Genomic DNA, 14,202 nt, shown 5'->3' with positions numbered 1-14,202 from the left:
AACTTGGCTCTGCCATTTAAAAGCTGTGCAACCTTGAGCAGGTTTTTTAACACCTTTGTGCCTCAGTTCCCACATCTGTGCAATAGAGGTAATACCAGTATCCACTTCTTAGGGAGATTGTGAGGATTAAATTAGTTAATATGTTCCCACTTTGGAGAGTGGCGTCTGGGGTCTTAAATGCTAACAAGCAGCCATCTAAGATGCATCAATTGGTCTCAACCCACCTGGAGCAAAGGAGAATGAAGAACACCAAAGACACAAGGTAATTATGAGCCCAAGAGACAGAAAGGGCCACATGAACCAGAGACTACGTCATCCTGAAACCAGAAGATCTAGATGGTGTCCGGCTACAACCGATGATTGCCCTGACAAGGAACACAACAGAGAACCCCTGCGGGAGCAGAAGAGCAGTGAGATGCAGACCTCAAATTCTCAAAAAAGACCAGACTTAATGGTCTGACTGAGACTAGAAGGACCCTGGAGGTTATGGTCCCCAGGCCTTCTGTTAGCCCAAGACAGGAACCATTCCCAAAGCCAACTCTTCAGACAGGGGTTGGACTGGACTATGGGATAGAAAATTATACTGGTGAAGAGTGAGCTTCTTGGATCAAGTAGACACATGAGACTATGTGGGCAGCTCCTGTCTGCAGGGAAGATGAGAGGGCAGAATTCTAAGATGGCCCCTGTGATCCACACCCTCTGGTGTATTATCCCCTCTTGTTCAGTGTAGGTGGGACCTATGAATATGACAGATATCACACATTTCCATTCATTTGCTCTAATTCACTCTGAGGAATAACTGACCTGGTACTCCACTTATTCAGAAAAACATAAATAAAAATACTGTAAGTAACCCAATCATGCCTGAGTGTGCTCCAAGGCTAACATAAAACCTCTTTCCTATCCCTTAGCTTTTCACTAAGTATGCTTAGAACACTTTCTCTGTTTCCTTTTTAAAATGCAGTGTCTAAAACTTCACATATTAGTCCTAAAAGTATATGATCAATTTAGAGATGATGAAAGAATGCTGATCTGTTATTATTGATTAACATATTAATGTAAGGGTGATTTTTTTTAAATCTCCACAGTGACTAAATGCTGCTTTTACCATTGTTTTAAAACCATTGTTTTTCTTATACTAAACATGCTGTGTTCCGATCTTTTTTTCCCTTAAGAACTTTTATGTTTGGATGAACCAGCTGTATATATAGAATAGAATACAAAAACTTCCCATTTCATTCTGAGAAAGTGATCTATTAATTATATTAATTCATATTTTAAATTAAGTTACCCAAGAGAAGAAAATCACACAATACCATTGTCCAGCACATGACACTCTTCTGTTTTGAAAGGTTCTTAAAATCATAGCAGGCCCTCTGTGTTAATTGTTATTCAGTCACTAATCCTTTGTCACAGCCTTGGGTAGTTTCTAACAAAATCCGGAGGGTCAATTTTAATACTCGTTGCTATTTTTTTTTTAATTTATTAAAGGCGTATTATTTACTGGACTTTAATTTTAGGTTCAGGTTTTTTTTTTCTTTTTTAGAAATAAAGAAAAATAGAATTTAAAATCCTTTGGTATAATTATTGCAAAAATAACAGAAACACCTCCCTTATACAGTGGTCACCAGTCATCATCTAGTTAGAATACAGTTGTCCTTTTGCTACTAAAATTGCTTTCAGTTTTCTCATAGAGCCATGTCTTTCACAGCCTCAGTTCTAACACTCCTTCTTCTGCCAAGTCAATGACCTTGGTCTATTTATCTAACTTTGCTCTCTCATCTGTTAAAATGGCTATAATAATACCTACTTCAGGAAGTTGTTTTAAGGATAAGTGAGATAATGAATATGAAGTACTTAGCATTGTGACAGACATATAGTAGATGTTCTGCAAGTATTATCTAATAATATGTTAAATTATAGTAACAGATATATTTTTCTTGCTATATTATAGTTTTCTTTTTCTAGAATATACTGGAAGGTTGCAATTGACAATAGTGTGTTTAAAATGATTTCACTGAATGAATAGAATTGAACAAATTCACTTTTTACAAGAGTGTGTTAAATAACTCCTATCGGAAACCCTGGTGGCATAGGGAATAAGTGCTATGGCTGCTAACCAAGAGGTCAGCAGTTCGAATCCGCCAGGCACTCCTTGGAAACTCTATGGGGCAGTTCTACTCTGTTCTGTAGGGTCGCTATGAGTCGGAACTGACTCGAGGGACCTGACTCTTAATGTGGTTTCCTGCAGTGGCTTGATGTGTGATGCAGTAATGAGTGTAAAATTAGCATATAAAGCAAGGCCGTTATATACCCTTTCTAGTTGGCTTATTTAGTCAAGTGCCAAATGCTGCAATAAAAACGTTGTAGTGCATTATCTCAAAAACAGACAGCAAGGTTCTAGTAGAGTTTTCCTTTTTTTTTTCCCTAACTCTTTCTATTATTTTTATTTTCCAAGATCTTTAATCCATTGAATCCTGGTAGCTTTGATGGTGAAGTCGATGTTTTACTCACCTTTTGTATTTCCAACAGCACCTAGTATATAGCAGACATTTGCAAACAAAATTACTCAAGAAGAGAACTCTGAAAAGTGATTTGCAACTTAATATGGTGGATTTAATTGGTATTTTATTTTTCCTAAAAAAGGTCTACAGTGTGGTATTTCTGCCTTTTCTCCTTTCATCTCAATTCTAAGCACTACCAATGTCTGAACAGGAGAGAGATTGTTGCTGAATGCCAGTGTGCTCTGTGAGGTCTGAGTGTTGTAATGCACATGTAGCAAGCTAGTTATATACATTCATTACCTTCCTGTTTACATATATACCTTCCTTTCGGAATATGCTTCAACTTGTAGAATCCACAAAAGTTTATTTTTAGCATACTGATTTAGTAACCTTCATATTACCATGCAATGCATGTATCCTATATAGAAACCCTTCAGAATTAACAATCTTATCTTGCCCATGAGATAAAGAGAGAATAAGAATGAAAATGTAACCAAATATAGGAGAATAGAAATACTGGTAATTATAAGATTTAAATCTGCCAAAAATTGTTTTTCTTCCTGTAAAACAGCGGCAGTTTGAACTGCAGCCAGCTTTGTATGTTAAGCACTGTCATTCTGTCCTTTTCCCCCATGGCCACTGAAGAACATTTTGAGGAAGAATAAAAATTAAAAAAAGAAAATACAGAATAGGGTCCTAGGATAGGCTACGTAATTTGTGGGGCCCAGTGAAAAATGAAAATGCAGAACCCCTTATTAAAAAATGATTAAGAATGTCAAGATAGCGTTGTTGTTGTTAGGTGCCGTTGAGTCGATTCTGACTCATAGCAACCCTATAGGACAGAGTTAGAACTGCCCCCATAGGGTTTCCAAGGAGCGGCTGGTGGATTTGAACTGCCAACCTTTTTGGTTAGCAGCTGAGCTCTTAACCAGTACGCCGCCGGGGCAGAGCATAAAACCATAAAGCTGGCCCTGTAGGTTTCCCTATTTCTAGGGGGTAATCTTCCTGTTGGTATTTTGCCTAGAAGCTCTTCGGATTAAATACCTTCATTGTACCTGAAAGTATTGAGACTTGAACATCAGAGAGAGTAAACAGATATGAACTTTCCATCATGCCCATGTAGCTAGACTGGCCAGTACAATTACTGCTCATGGTAAGATGGTCAACAAGGCCACAGAAGTAAGAATAATGATAGTTCATCCCATGAGTAATGATTGAGGCTTTTAAGAAAGCAAGGAGAGAATATACATTTATTGAGTGTCATCTTTGGATAGGAGCCATATTGGCCTTTTTTTTTTAATGCATTATCCTGATTTATCATGGAAACCTTAGAAAATAATTTTTATTACCCCCATTTTCTATGTAAGGAAACTGAGCCTCAAGGATATAAAATAACTTCCTCTAAGTCATACAGCAAGTAAGTAGCAAAATGGTGATTACCTACATCTGTCTTCTTCCCAAATCCATGCCATCCGAAGTCCAAGGCCAGTCCATAGCAATACCAGCTATTGGTGTCATGCTGGCTAATGTCTGTTTTTAGGAGCATTTTGCCACAATAAAAGTGCAGCCCTGAGAAGCAGATGCAAAAAGCAGGAGTACCTGGGCGTTGCAAATGGTTAAGTGCTAGACTCCTAACCACAAGGTTGGTGGTTCAAACCTACCCAGAGGTGCCTTAAAAGGAAGGCCTGGTGATCTTGATCTGCTTCTGAAAGATCACAGCCTTGAAAACCCTATGTGGCAGTTCTACTCTGTACAACGTGGGGTCGCCATGAGTCAGAATCAACTCGAGGGCAACCGATAACAACATTCTATGTTAATATGATTGAGTTTATCCTAACCAAAGCACTAACTTTCTGTGTTTAGTTAAGCCACTACAACTGTTAAAGCTCATTTCTTCTTCAGTTTATTCAACTAATATTTATTGAGTGCCTTGTATGTTCTAGGATCTGTCCACCTGGAAAAGCGAGGGGTGGGTGTGAGAGAAAGAAAAGTCAGAGACGAGTAAGACATGGTCCTTGCCTCAGAGGAGTTCAGACTGATAAATCAAATAAAAGAAACAAGAGAACGTAACCATGACTTTCATAGATAATTTCAGCATACAATTCTTTTATCCATAGTTTAGAATATATATAGAAGCGTGTTGTGTGTGTGTGCATGTGTATTTTTTTCACCTGGACATGCTTTTTACCCAGTAATTTCATTTTATAACAAAAGGTGATTTGTACATTACTTGGAACATGTGGTTACCGTAAATTTTTTTTTTTTTTTTTTTTTTTGCTTCCAGTGTAAAACTCTTTCTGGAGTATGTGATCACATCATATCCCTGTCATCGGATCCTCTGGTTTCACAGTCTGCCCACCTGGAAGTGATTCAGCTGGCAAACATCAAGCCAAGTGAAGGGCTGGTAAGAGATAACCATGTTTATCAAAGCCACCAGCCACCAGCAGACAGTTAATAATATGGGCAATGTGGCCCCTGAATATGGGAATCCATGAACTTAAACAGTCACCGAACATTTTCATCTTTTTCTCTAGGGGAGTTAAGGTAGTGGGAGTTTGTCATGATAAGATGTTTTAGGAAGATAAATGAACATGGAGAAGAATTGGTGAAAATGGTGATTTTTGAATTATCCTGTTTACCTTGGTAATAATTTAGCTTTCTTGCATTTTTCCATCCCTGCCCCCCGCCAACCAACGTTCCTTAAGCTTAAAGGAAGTTTAAGTTTTATAATAGACACCACATTGTTACCTACCCATGCACATGGGTGTCTTGTTTGTTTTGGTTTGGTTTGTTCTGATTTTAATAGTTCTTTCTTTCCCTAGGACAAGTAAGCTGAACAAAACCCATATTCTTTATGACTCATATCTATTTCTTATAAGGGTGAATAGGCAAGTGGATATTGCCAACACTAGGTTAACATCCACACTAGTTTTTCTTGTATTATGTAAAAAGATAACCATCTTCTATATTTTGTTCACCTGATTTTTAAAACAAAAGTGTATTGGTTCTAAATTTAACCCAAGGGAGAGCTTTTTTTTTTTTTTTTAATAAGCCTCTAGGAAAACGCATATAAAATTGCTACTGATGAGGGAGAGGAAAAAAATAAGAAACTGGTTGGAGAACAGGTTACCTCACTCCACAGCTATTCCTTGTTAGCTTAGTGCTACAGCGTTTCTGCTTTCTCCCTGTAATTGAATTTTCCAGGGAAGCCATTAATGATATTTTAGAAAGTAGAGATCTTGGAAACTAACATTAATAACTGAATTCAGATAGTATATTCTTAAGTATTGTTAAGCATGTTTAACTTTTTATGTGGCTTTTCTTCTTCACATGTATGTAACTGCCCCAGAGGGCAAAGCCTTCAGTGGCCACCAGTGATTTTCAGGTCTGAAGCCATCTATTCTGTAAAGTGACTTTGACTTTTCTCTGGCTATTTGGCAAATTATTTCTGGGCATCTGTAGTTCCTAGTGCTAGCATGGCTTTTATGGGTGTTTTCCTGGGAAGATGGAACTCAGCCTATCAGACATAGCCAGCATGCCATCATCATAACCTATAAGTATTATATCTAATTTTGATTAGTTTTAAGAGCTTATTTCTAAAATTTATAAACTCATCTGAATACTTATGATTTTAAATTCTTACTCTTTTTGATTACCTTTACAATAAAATTTTTTTTTTATAATCAGTTTTATTTAAAAGATCCTTCAACCTATAGTATTAAAGGTCTGTCTTTCTGTATCTCTTCTTCAGTAGTTACAAAGAAGCCTCTCTAAGCATGATACGTAGAGTGGAAAAATTTTAACTAATATTATATTAGACTAAGAGTTGAGACACCTGGATACAAATTAGTTACACATAATATAGCTATTAGTATGGCGAGGGGGGTGAATTTAACCTCTTTGGCCTCAATATTTTCACCTGTAAAATGTGGAGGACAGGACGGGGTGGACTGAAAACCAGAAACCAGTTGCCATCGAGTCGATTCTGAGTCATGGTGACCCCATGTGTGTCAGAGTAGAACTATGCTCCATAAGGTTTTCAGTGGCCGGTATTTCAAAAGTAGATCGTTAGGCCTTTCTTCAGAGGTACCTCTGGGTGAACTAGATCTTTTTTGAAGCCACTTCTAGCTCTGTGAGTCTGTGGTTCTAAGGATGGTATTCTGAGAAAAGAGCCTGGGTTTTTTTCCCTCTAATTTTCACTAAAACCATGAGGGAAAATAGCCATATAAAGTGAGTCAATATCATTCTAATTAATGGACTTTAAGAAATCCTGAATTTTTTAATGAAAATATAGCCCTGGACAGGTCTTTTATTTATTTTTTTAATTTAAAAAAGGAAAATTTGGGTCTACTTTTTGAAATTGTAATTAAATGGCTAAGAACCAGATTCTGTTATATAGTCTGGGAAAAAAGTGGGAAGAGAAAAGAAGTGAGTGCCTACCACTTGCCAAGTACTTTCTTCACAGTTGTATAACCCACTGCCATCGAGTCATTTCCGACTCATAGTGACCCTATAGGACAGAGAAGAACTGCCTGATAGAGTTTCTAAGGAGCGCCTGGTGGATTCAAACTGCTGACCTCTTGGTCAGCAGCGGTAGCACTTAACCACTGTGCCACCAGGGTTGGTATTAACTTACCTATTTTACAAATAAAAAAACAGAATCTTAGGGAGTCATGAATTTGCCCTATGTCACACTGTTAAAAATAATCAAAACTTGCTGAAATTTGAAGATTTATTCTGAGCAGTTATTCTGTATGCATATACCACTGCTGTTGAGTCAAGTCCAACTCATAGTGACCCTATAGGACAGCGTAGAACTGCCCCCGTAGGGTTTCCAAGGAGCATCCGGTAGATTCAAACTGCTGACCTTTCGGTTAGGAGCCTTTGCTCTTAACCACTACGCCACCAGGGTTTCTGTATGCCATTTTGATTCCAGTACAAGCAAATGCCTTGAAGGAAGCTAGGTACAATGGGGCTTATAAAGAGAGGAGAAGGAAGAATTATAGAATTTTAACCATTGGCTAAATTTAAAATAATTGATTGATAGCAGGTTAGTTCTGGCGTAGCTGCTAATAACTTGGACCTCCACCCACCTGCAGGCAAGAGGCTTTTCGAGATTTAAATTTGGAGGTAATGGTTTGACCACTATTCTTTTCTAGCAGGATAACACAAATTTACATTGCTGTAGAGCAGTTTCTGGCAGGCTTTTGCAGTTTGAGTCAGACTTTTTATGGTTAAAACTTGATTTTGTGGATAAGAAAAACCTTAAAATCAAAGTAAGGTGTCTGTTACTAATTTGCCTATTTAATAAAAAATAGCATGTAGGTAATAATAGAGGCTGGGTTTATGTCCAGGTAAATCTAAATGACCAAAATAACCCACTGCCTTAGAGTCCATTCCGACTCATAGCTTTTTCCATTTTCCCACATTCAAATCGAAATTGTTAAAGGGAGGTGTAAGAAGTTTAGGAGAATGACTTTAACTCTTTCTTGCCCGGCGGTACATACAGCAACCATGAACTTTTTCAACCTCAGGGGTTTATTGGGAAGCTGCTGTACCACTGAAAGTGTGTGCTGCCACAAAGCAGGGGTCTTTATGACTGTTTGAAACCAAAGAAAAGGGTGTGTGCTGCAAATTACTGTCTTTACAGAGTATTTTATGAGGTGTCTGGATTTTTGGTAAGAAAAGAGAAAATTTGAAAATTTTTATTTGTTACAACATGTGTACCACTAAACTCTTAGGGGTAGACTCATGGGTGGGGACAAGAAAAAAAATCCATACTACCCACAAAAGATTCAGACACATTCAATGATTCAGCATGCTTCAGTTGATGAAAACACATGGTATCAAAAAGAATTCAAAGCAGAAAATAATTGGGTCATCGAAGAGTTAAAACTGGAACTACTTGGGGGAGCATTGGGTTTATGTAAGTTAATGGTGGTGGAATGTTTTAGATAAGGGTAGCGATAATGGTGGCACAACAGGAAAAATGTAATCAATGTCATTGAGTTGTAAATGCAGAAGTTGGGTGTTTTGATGTGTATGTTTTTACTACAATAACAAAAAAAGGGGGAAAAACTGGAACTATTTAGGGAAATTCATTTTTAAAGGACAATGGGCAACACTTCATTGGGAAGATATTTCCAAGGGAAGAAAAGAAAAACTGAAAATGTTGAAAATTAATAAATTAAGTTATAAAAACCATTTCTTGTGATACGTATGAGAGGAGGGGAAACTAAATGGAGATTTTAAATGACTTATTCAAGGTTATTATTTTAAAACTCAGCCACCTTTAAGTAAGTGTAGCCCATCACATTTGAAATAAATAGATTTGAGGATTTTAGTAGGGTCGCTATGAGTCAGAATCGACTCGACGGCACTGGGTCTGGGTTAGTAACATTTAGCATGTGGTTAGCCACAGGAAGTATCTAAATGATAAACACAGGAAAGAAATAGAGGTGGGGAAAAAAACTAAGCTTCAATGAAGTTTAATTAGCTTAGAAACATCTGTAGAAGTTCTTTTGCCGATTTCTAAACAGAATGTCACTCACAGGCAAAAGGTAGCTGCTTTGTTCTTCCACTGATAAACTGGATGGATTGTTTCTGTCACAGAGGAAAATCTTGTATTCTGTTAGGAGTGAAAGAAAAAGTTTTATCGAAGAATAATACAGTTTGGGCTGGGCAGGCTTAGTAAAAATAGAAAGCACTCTGCTTTCTGTATTGAGTTAGAGGTTTTTATGCATAGAGAACAAAGGAAAGATAAGGGGTTAATGATTGATTTATCTTTAGCTTTGGAGCAGACCTTCGGCCTGGTTGGAATCCCTGCTGAGAATTTGCATTTCCACCCCAGATACGGTATACTGAATCCGAATACACAGTTTAACAAGATCCCCAGGTGATTCTTATGTATAATCAATTTTGAGACCCACTGCTCTACAAGTAATTCTCAGAATTGGTCCCTAACCAGCATCATTAGCATCGCCTGGGAACATGTTAGAAATGCAGATTCTGGGCAGGGGTTCTCAGAACCAAAGAACCAGCTCTACTCTGGAGTCCTTTGAAATGTAAAAAACAAACAAACAAAAAACCCTGCCTTGGAGTGGATTCCAACTCATAGCAACCCTATAGAACAGAGTAGAACTGCCCCGTAGAGCTTCCAGGGAGCACCTGGTGGATTTGAACTGCCGACCTTTTGGTTAGCAGCTGTACCACTTAACCACTATACCACCAGGGTTTCCTTGAAATGTAAAGGCCAGCCATTTGGCTGGTGGGGGGCGGGCGGAGGGGTGGTGAGTTTTATTCCCTAGGTGATATACCTCCAGCCAATTAAGTTATACACATTCTTCCCAGGAACTAATTGTTTACGTCCTGACCTTTTGCCTCCTGGGAATGCATGTTGATCCCGCCATTCCTGTCCTGAGATGCGTGCCTCTGTGTTTGAAACTTTTCCATCTGCATTCCTCAGCTCCTTTTCTGATTAGTAAAATCTCTTAGGATTCCTTAGATTTCGAGGTCCTGAAGCATTATAATAACTGCCTTAGTGCAGTAGGCAGCGCATCAATCTCATAATCTGAAGGTCCTGAGTTCGAGCCTCAGAGAGGGCACACAGGTTTTTTTGGAAATGCTTGTGGTGTCGTGATTAAGAGCTATGTCTGCTAACCAAAGGGTCGGCAGTTCGAATCCACCAGGCACTCCTTGGAAACCCTATGATAGGGTCACTATGACTCAGAATCAACTCGACAGCAATGGGTTTGGGTGTTTTTTTTTTTTTTTTTTTGAAGCATTATAAGAAATGGTGAGGAAATTGCTTAGTTATGATTAAAACATGAAACTTGCTTCTAAAATGCTTTTAAACAACAATGATCAGCAGAAAATTATAGGAAGGAAAACTGGAGCTATCCTTACATATTGAAACAGGATCAGAGTCAAGAGATGAGTTGAATAGAGAGGAATGGGTTGAGGGGCATCCTTGGGGAAGCTTCTTGGCCTCAGAGAGTTCCTTTTCTCTTTAAGCACCTGGACTGTGTCCAAATGTGCCTATTCCACTGGCTTGACTGTGAGTTTGCTTTGGCTCCTGGTGGTTAACCGACGTTTGGAGATAGAATGAGGCAAATGTCATTTTGGCAGGCTGAGCAGGAGAAACGGAGCTGTTCAAGCCAGCTCCAGAATTAATTAATTGATTTTTAAAAAAGAAAAAAAAGGGGAAATGAAGGATCTGATGAAATGGAAGCCTAGGTTCGTCTCAGGTCCAGAAAAATAGCCATTTGAACTACATGTCCTACTGTTGTTTGACCCTTTCACAGAGGTGAACAAGTGATCAGATGTATTTCTGTGGACTCTTCAGAAGATGATTAGTTTGAAGCTCACCTAAGCAGCTTATTTCTTCTCTTACTTTCTTTTGGTGCCTGACTTTTGGTCATTTTTCTTGTTAGTGCTACTGGAGGGAGATAAGAAGAATGAAGAAGTCAGTTTTGATTATTAAAACCAGTTACAACAGATGGTTTATTGATTTTAAAAATGAAAATATTACATAAAACAAAATACATTTATTCTCTGTGGCATTCTTTAAATGTGCTTTGTTTCTATCCAATTGCTCATGACTATGACAAGCTTCTAGAATTGAACTCTATGTACCTGACTGGATCCATCTTTATTTAAACATTAAAAAGATAATTTTTATCTATCTAAAATAGCTTTAATGTAAATTACATAAAATTGTTGTGATGAGATCCTCTTTTTATAACTAGAGATACCTGCTTTAGCTGACAATTGCCAAATTTTGAAATTCCTGGTACATGTAATAATTACACACAAATATTATTTCTTGAGTCTTAACTAGATTATCTCATGATTTTTTTATTGTCTGGATAACTATAATATCTTTTTAAACTTTTTTCTTAGGATACTAGATTTTCTCTATGACCTAGTGATTTATGAAGTTACTTAGAACTCTTGTCAAAGACCTTTAATTCATAGTTGGCAATGCATAATGTTGAAAGATGTGGAGAGAAATGTAATTAAATATCTGCTTACAGTTGTCAGAAGAGATGAGTGATTAAAATAAATTTGTAAAATATAAAACCCAGTTATTCTTTTTTACTACATTTTGCATAGTACATGTGTGTTAAAGATGTCTTGGTCATTTGGAATAGATGTTAAACAGTGAATGTTTGACTTTAATATCTGCACTTGCCAAGTATTATGTTCTAATAAGAACAATGAAGATGCCTGACTCTCCTAACTGTTAATAGATAAATCAGGTGTATAGTAGTTGAGAGTGTGGACCCTGGAATTAGATTGCCTGGGCTTGAAACCTGGCTTCACCAACTTGGGCAAGCTCCCCAGCCTTTCTGTGCTGTGGCTTCCTTGTCTCTTAAAACAGGTACTAATAGTTTCTACCACATAGGCTATTGTGAAATAAATGTAAAACATTTCAGACTGTCCCTGCACATTGTAACAAATAGATGTTTGTGACGGTGAGGATGGATGATGATGGATGACAATAGTTTTGTGTATTTTGTTTGTGTCACTGCCTTTTCCACTTTATTCTCTCACGATCCTTCTGTGTTAAAAACTAAAACAAAATTTAGTGTTTAACTCTTGCAAATATATTTAAGATCATTTATTAATTCGATGTCATCTTCTTAATTCCTGAAGAATGAGTCCAAGGATCTTGCCCTTTTCTAAGTTCTGTGGTAACACCATCATATTTACCTTCCAATAAATAAAACAAAACCCACTGCCGCTGAGTTGATTCAGACTCATAGTGATCCTACAGGACAGAGTAGAACTGCCCCATAGAGTTTCTAAGGAGCGCCTGGTGGATTCGAACTGCCGACCTTTTTGTTACCACCCATAGCTCTTAACCACTACGCCACCAGGGTTTCCTTCCAATAAATAATGGGATAAATATTAACATTAAAAATAAGTTCATTATGCACCTGCTACTTAAAATTGAGTATTACCATATGGTCATAGCCAAGAACTACTAGTCAATTTGGTATTTAATTTCTATTTATACTTCTGTTAAGAAGGTTAATTATTTGTTTTATATAAAATGATAAGCTTTCATTTAAGAAAATAGAGTCCACAGGTAAATGATCATCCTTTTTAATTACATTCATTTTGTTTCACATTAGAGAACTAAGCTCGGTCGTTTTGGGGACTGATACCAACATTTTAGACATATGATGTTACTGAAATGACCTTTTGGAATTAAAGCCTATACAAACCAAAACCAAATCTGTTGCTGTCGAGTTGATTCCAACTCATGGCAAGCCCATGTGTTACACAGAGTAGAACTGCTCCATAGGGTTTTCTTGGCTATAACCTTCACAGAAACGGATCACCAGGCCTTTCTTCTGTAACACCATTGGGTGGGTTCGAACCATGAACCTTTAGCTTAGTAGTAGTAGGTTAGTAATAGTTCCATACCATGAACTTTATCACTTCTTGTTTTTCTCTGTTACTTATTTTCAGTGAAAACACACGTGTATTCAAATATCTAAACATATAGTTAGAAGCCCTGGTGGTGCAATGGTTAAGTGCTTGGCTGCTAACCAAAATGGTCAGGAGTTCGAACCCACTAGACAGATACTCCATGGGAGAAAGATGTGGCAGTCTGCTTCTATAAAGAAATACAGCTTTGGAAACCCCATGGGGCAGTTCTACTGTACCCTGTAGCGTTGCTATAAGTCAGAATCAACTGGACGGCAATGGGTTTAGTTTGGAAACATTGTTAAACAAACAAACCCATCCCATTCCGACTCATTGAGACCGTACAGGACAGAATAGAGCCTCTCCAAATAGTTTCCAAGGAGAGCCTGGTGGATTTGAACTGTTGACCTCTTGGTTAGCAGCCATAGCTCTTAACCACTATGCCACCAAAGCAGTTAACATAAAGGCTTGGGAAATTAACATTATAGTAATTGTTTGCTTTATGTAGTGCTAAATGTATGCTTTTTCTTAAGTGATATTCTTGGCTATTGTTCAATCCCTTATATTTCAGATTTGAAGTTCATTAAAATTAGCATTTTTCACTTACGAAATCAATGCTTTGAGATGCATCTCAAAATCAACGTTTTGAGATGCAAAGCACTTTTGTAGGTAAAACCCAGATAATTTTTCCAACTCATAGCAACCCTGTAGAGCAGAGTAGAACTGCCCTACAGGGTTTCCAAGGACCTGCTGGTAGATTCCTACTGCTGACCTTTTGTTAACAGCCAAGCTCCTAGCCACTGCACCACTAGGGCCCCGTTCTTGAACAGATAATTGGATATGATTATTAAAACTTTGTTAATAAGATATAAAGGTGGAAAATACAGGATACTACAAAGCAGCAGAAGAAAATCTATACAAAGAATATTTTATCATTCTTCTGTCTCCAGCTAGTTGTGGTTGAAGTAACGCTGTAGAAACCTACTTTTTATTGTGTGACATGTATCAAGTACATAAACTGATTAAAAAAAAAAAAAGCCCAAACCTGTTGGCCGTTGAGTCGATTCCGACTCATAGCAACCCTATAGGACAGAGTAGAACTGCCTCATAGAGTTTCCAAAAAACACCTGGTGGGTTTGAACTGCCGACTTCTTGGTTAGCAGCCGTAGCACTTAACCACTACACCAGCAGGGTTTTATTACACAATAAGCTGATATAGCATACCAATATTTTAAATCTTCTATAGTAAACTTTTATTTTG

The 14,202-nt window shown here is 37.6% G+C and overlaps 1 protein-coding gene across 7 annotated transcripts in view; it reads left to right on the top strand.

Annotated features, from left to right (window-relative positions):
• The window catches only part of CNKSR2 (connector enhancer of kinase suppressor of Ras 2), a 276,951-nt gene that overhangs the window by 118,621 nt on the left and 144,128 nt on the right, over window positions 1-14,202 (top strand). For all 7 annotated transcript variants that reach the window (XM_049871591.1, XM_049871590.1, XM_049871589.1 and 4 more), the window contains one exon: window positions 4,789-4,908. In XM_049871591.1, coding sequence (XP_049727548.1) covers window positions 4,789-4,908 — 120 coding nt within the window. The remainder of the gene's footprint in view (window positions 1-4,788; window positions 4,909-14,202) is intronic.

Source organism: Elephas maximus, chromosome X (assembly GCF_024166365.1).
Source record: "Elephas maximus indicus isolate mEleMax1 chromosome X, mEleMax1 primary haplotype, whole genome shotgun sequence".
Classification (NCBI taxonomy): domain Eukaryota; kingdom Metazoa; phylum Chordata; class Mammalia; order Proboscidea; family Elephantidae; genus Elephas; species Elephas maximus.
Note: the sequence above shows the minus strand (reverse complement) of the source record. Positions and strands in the feature narration are given on the sequence as shown.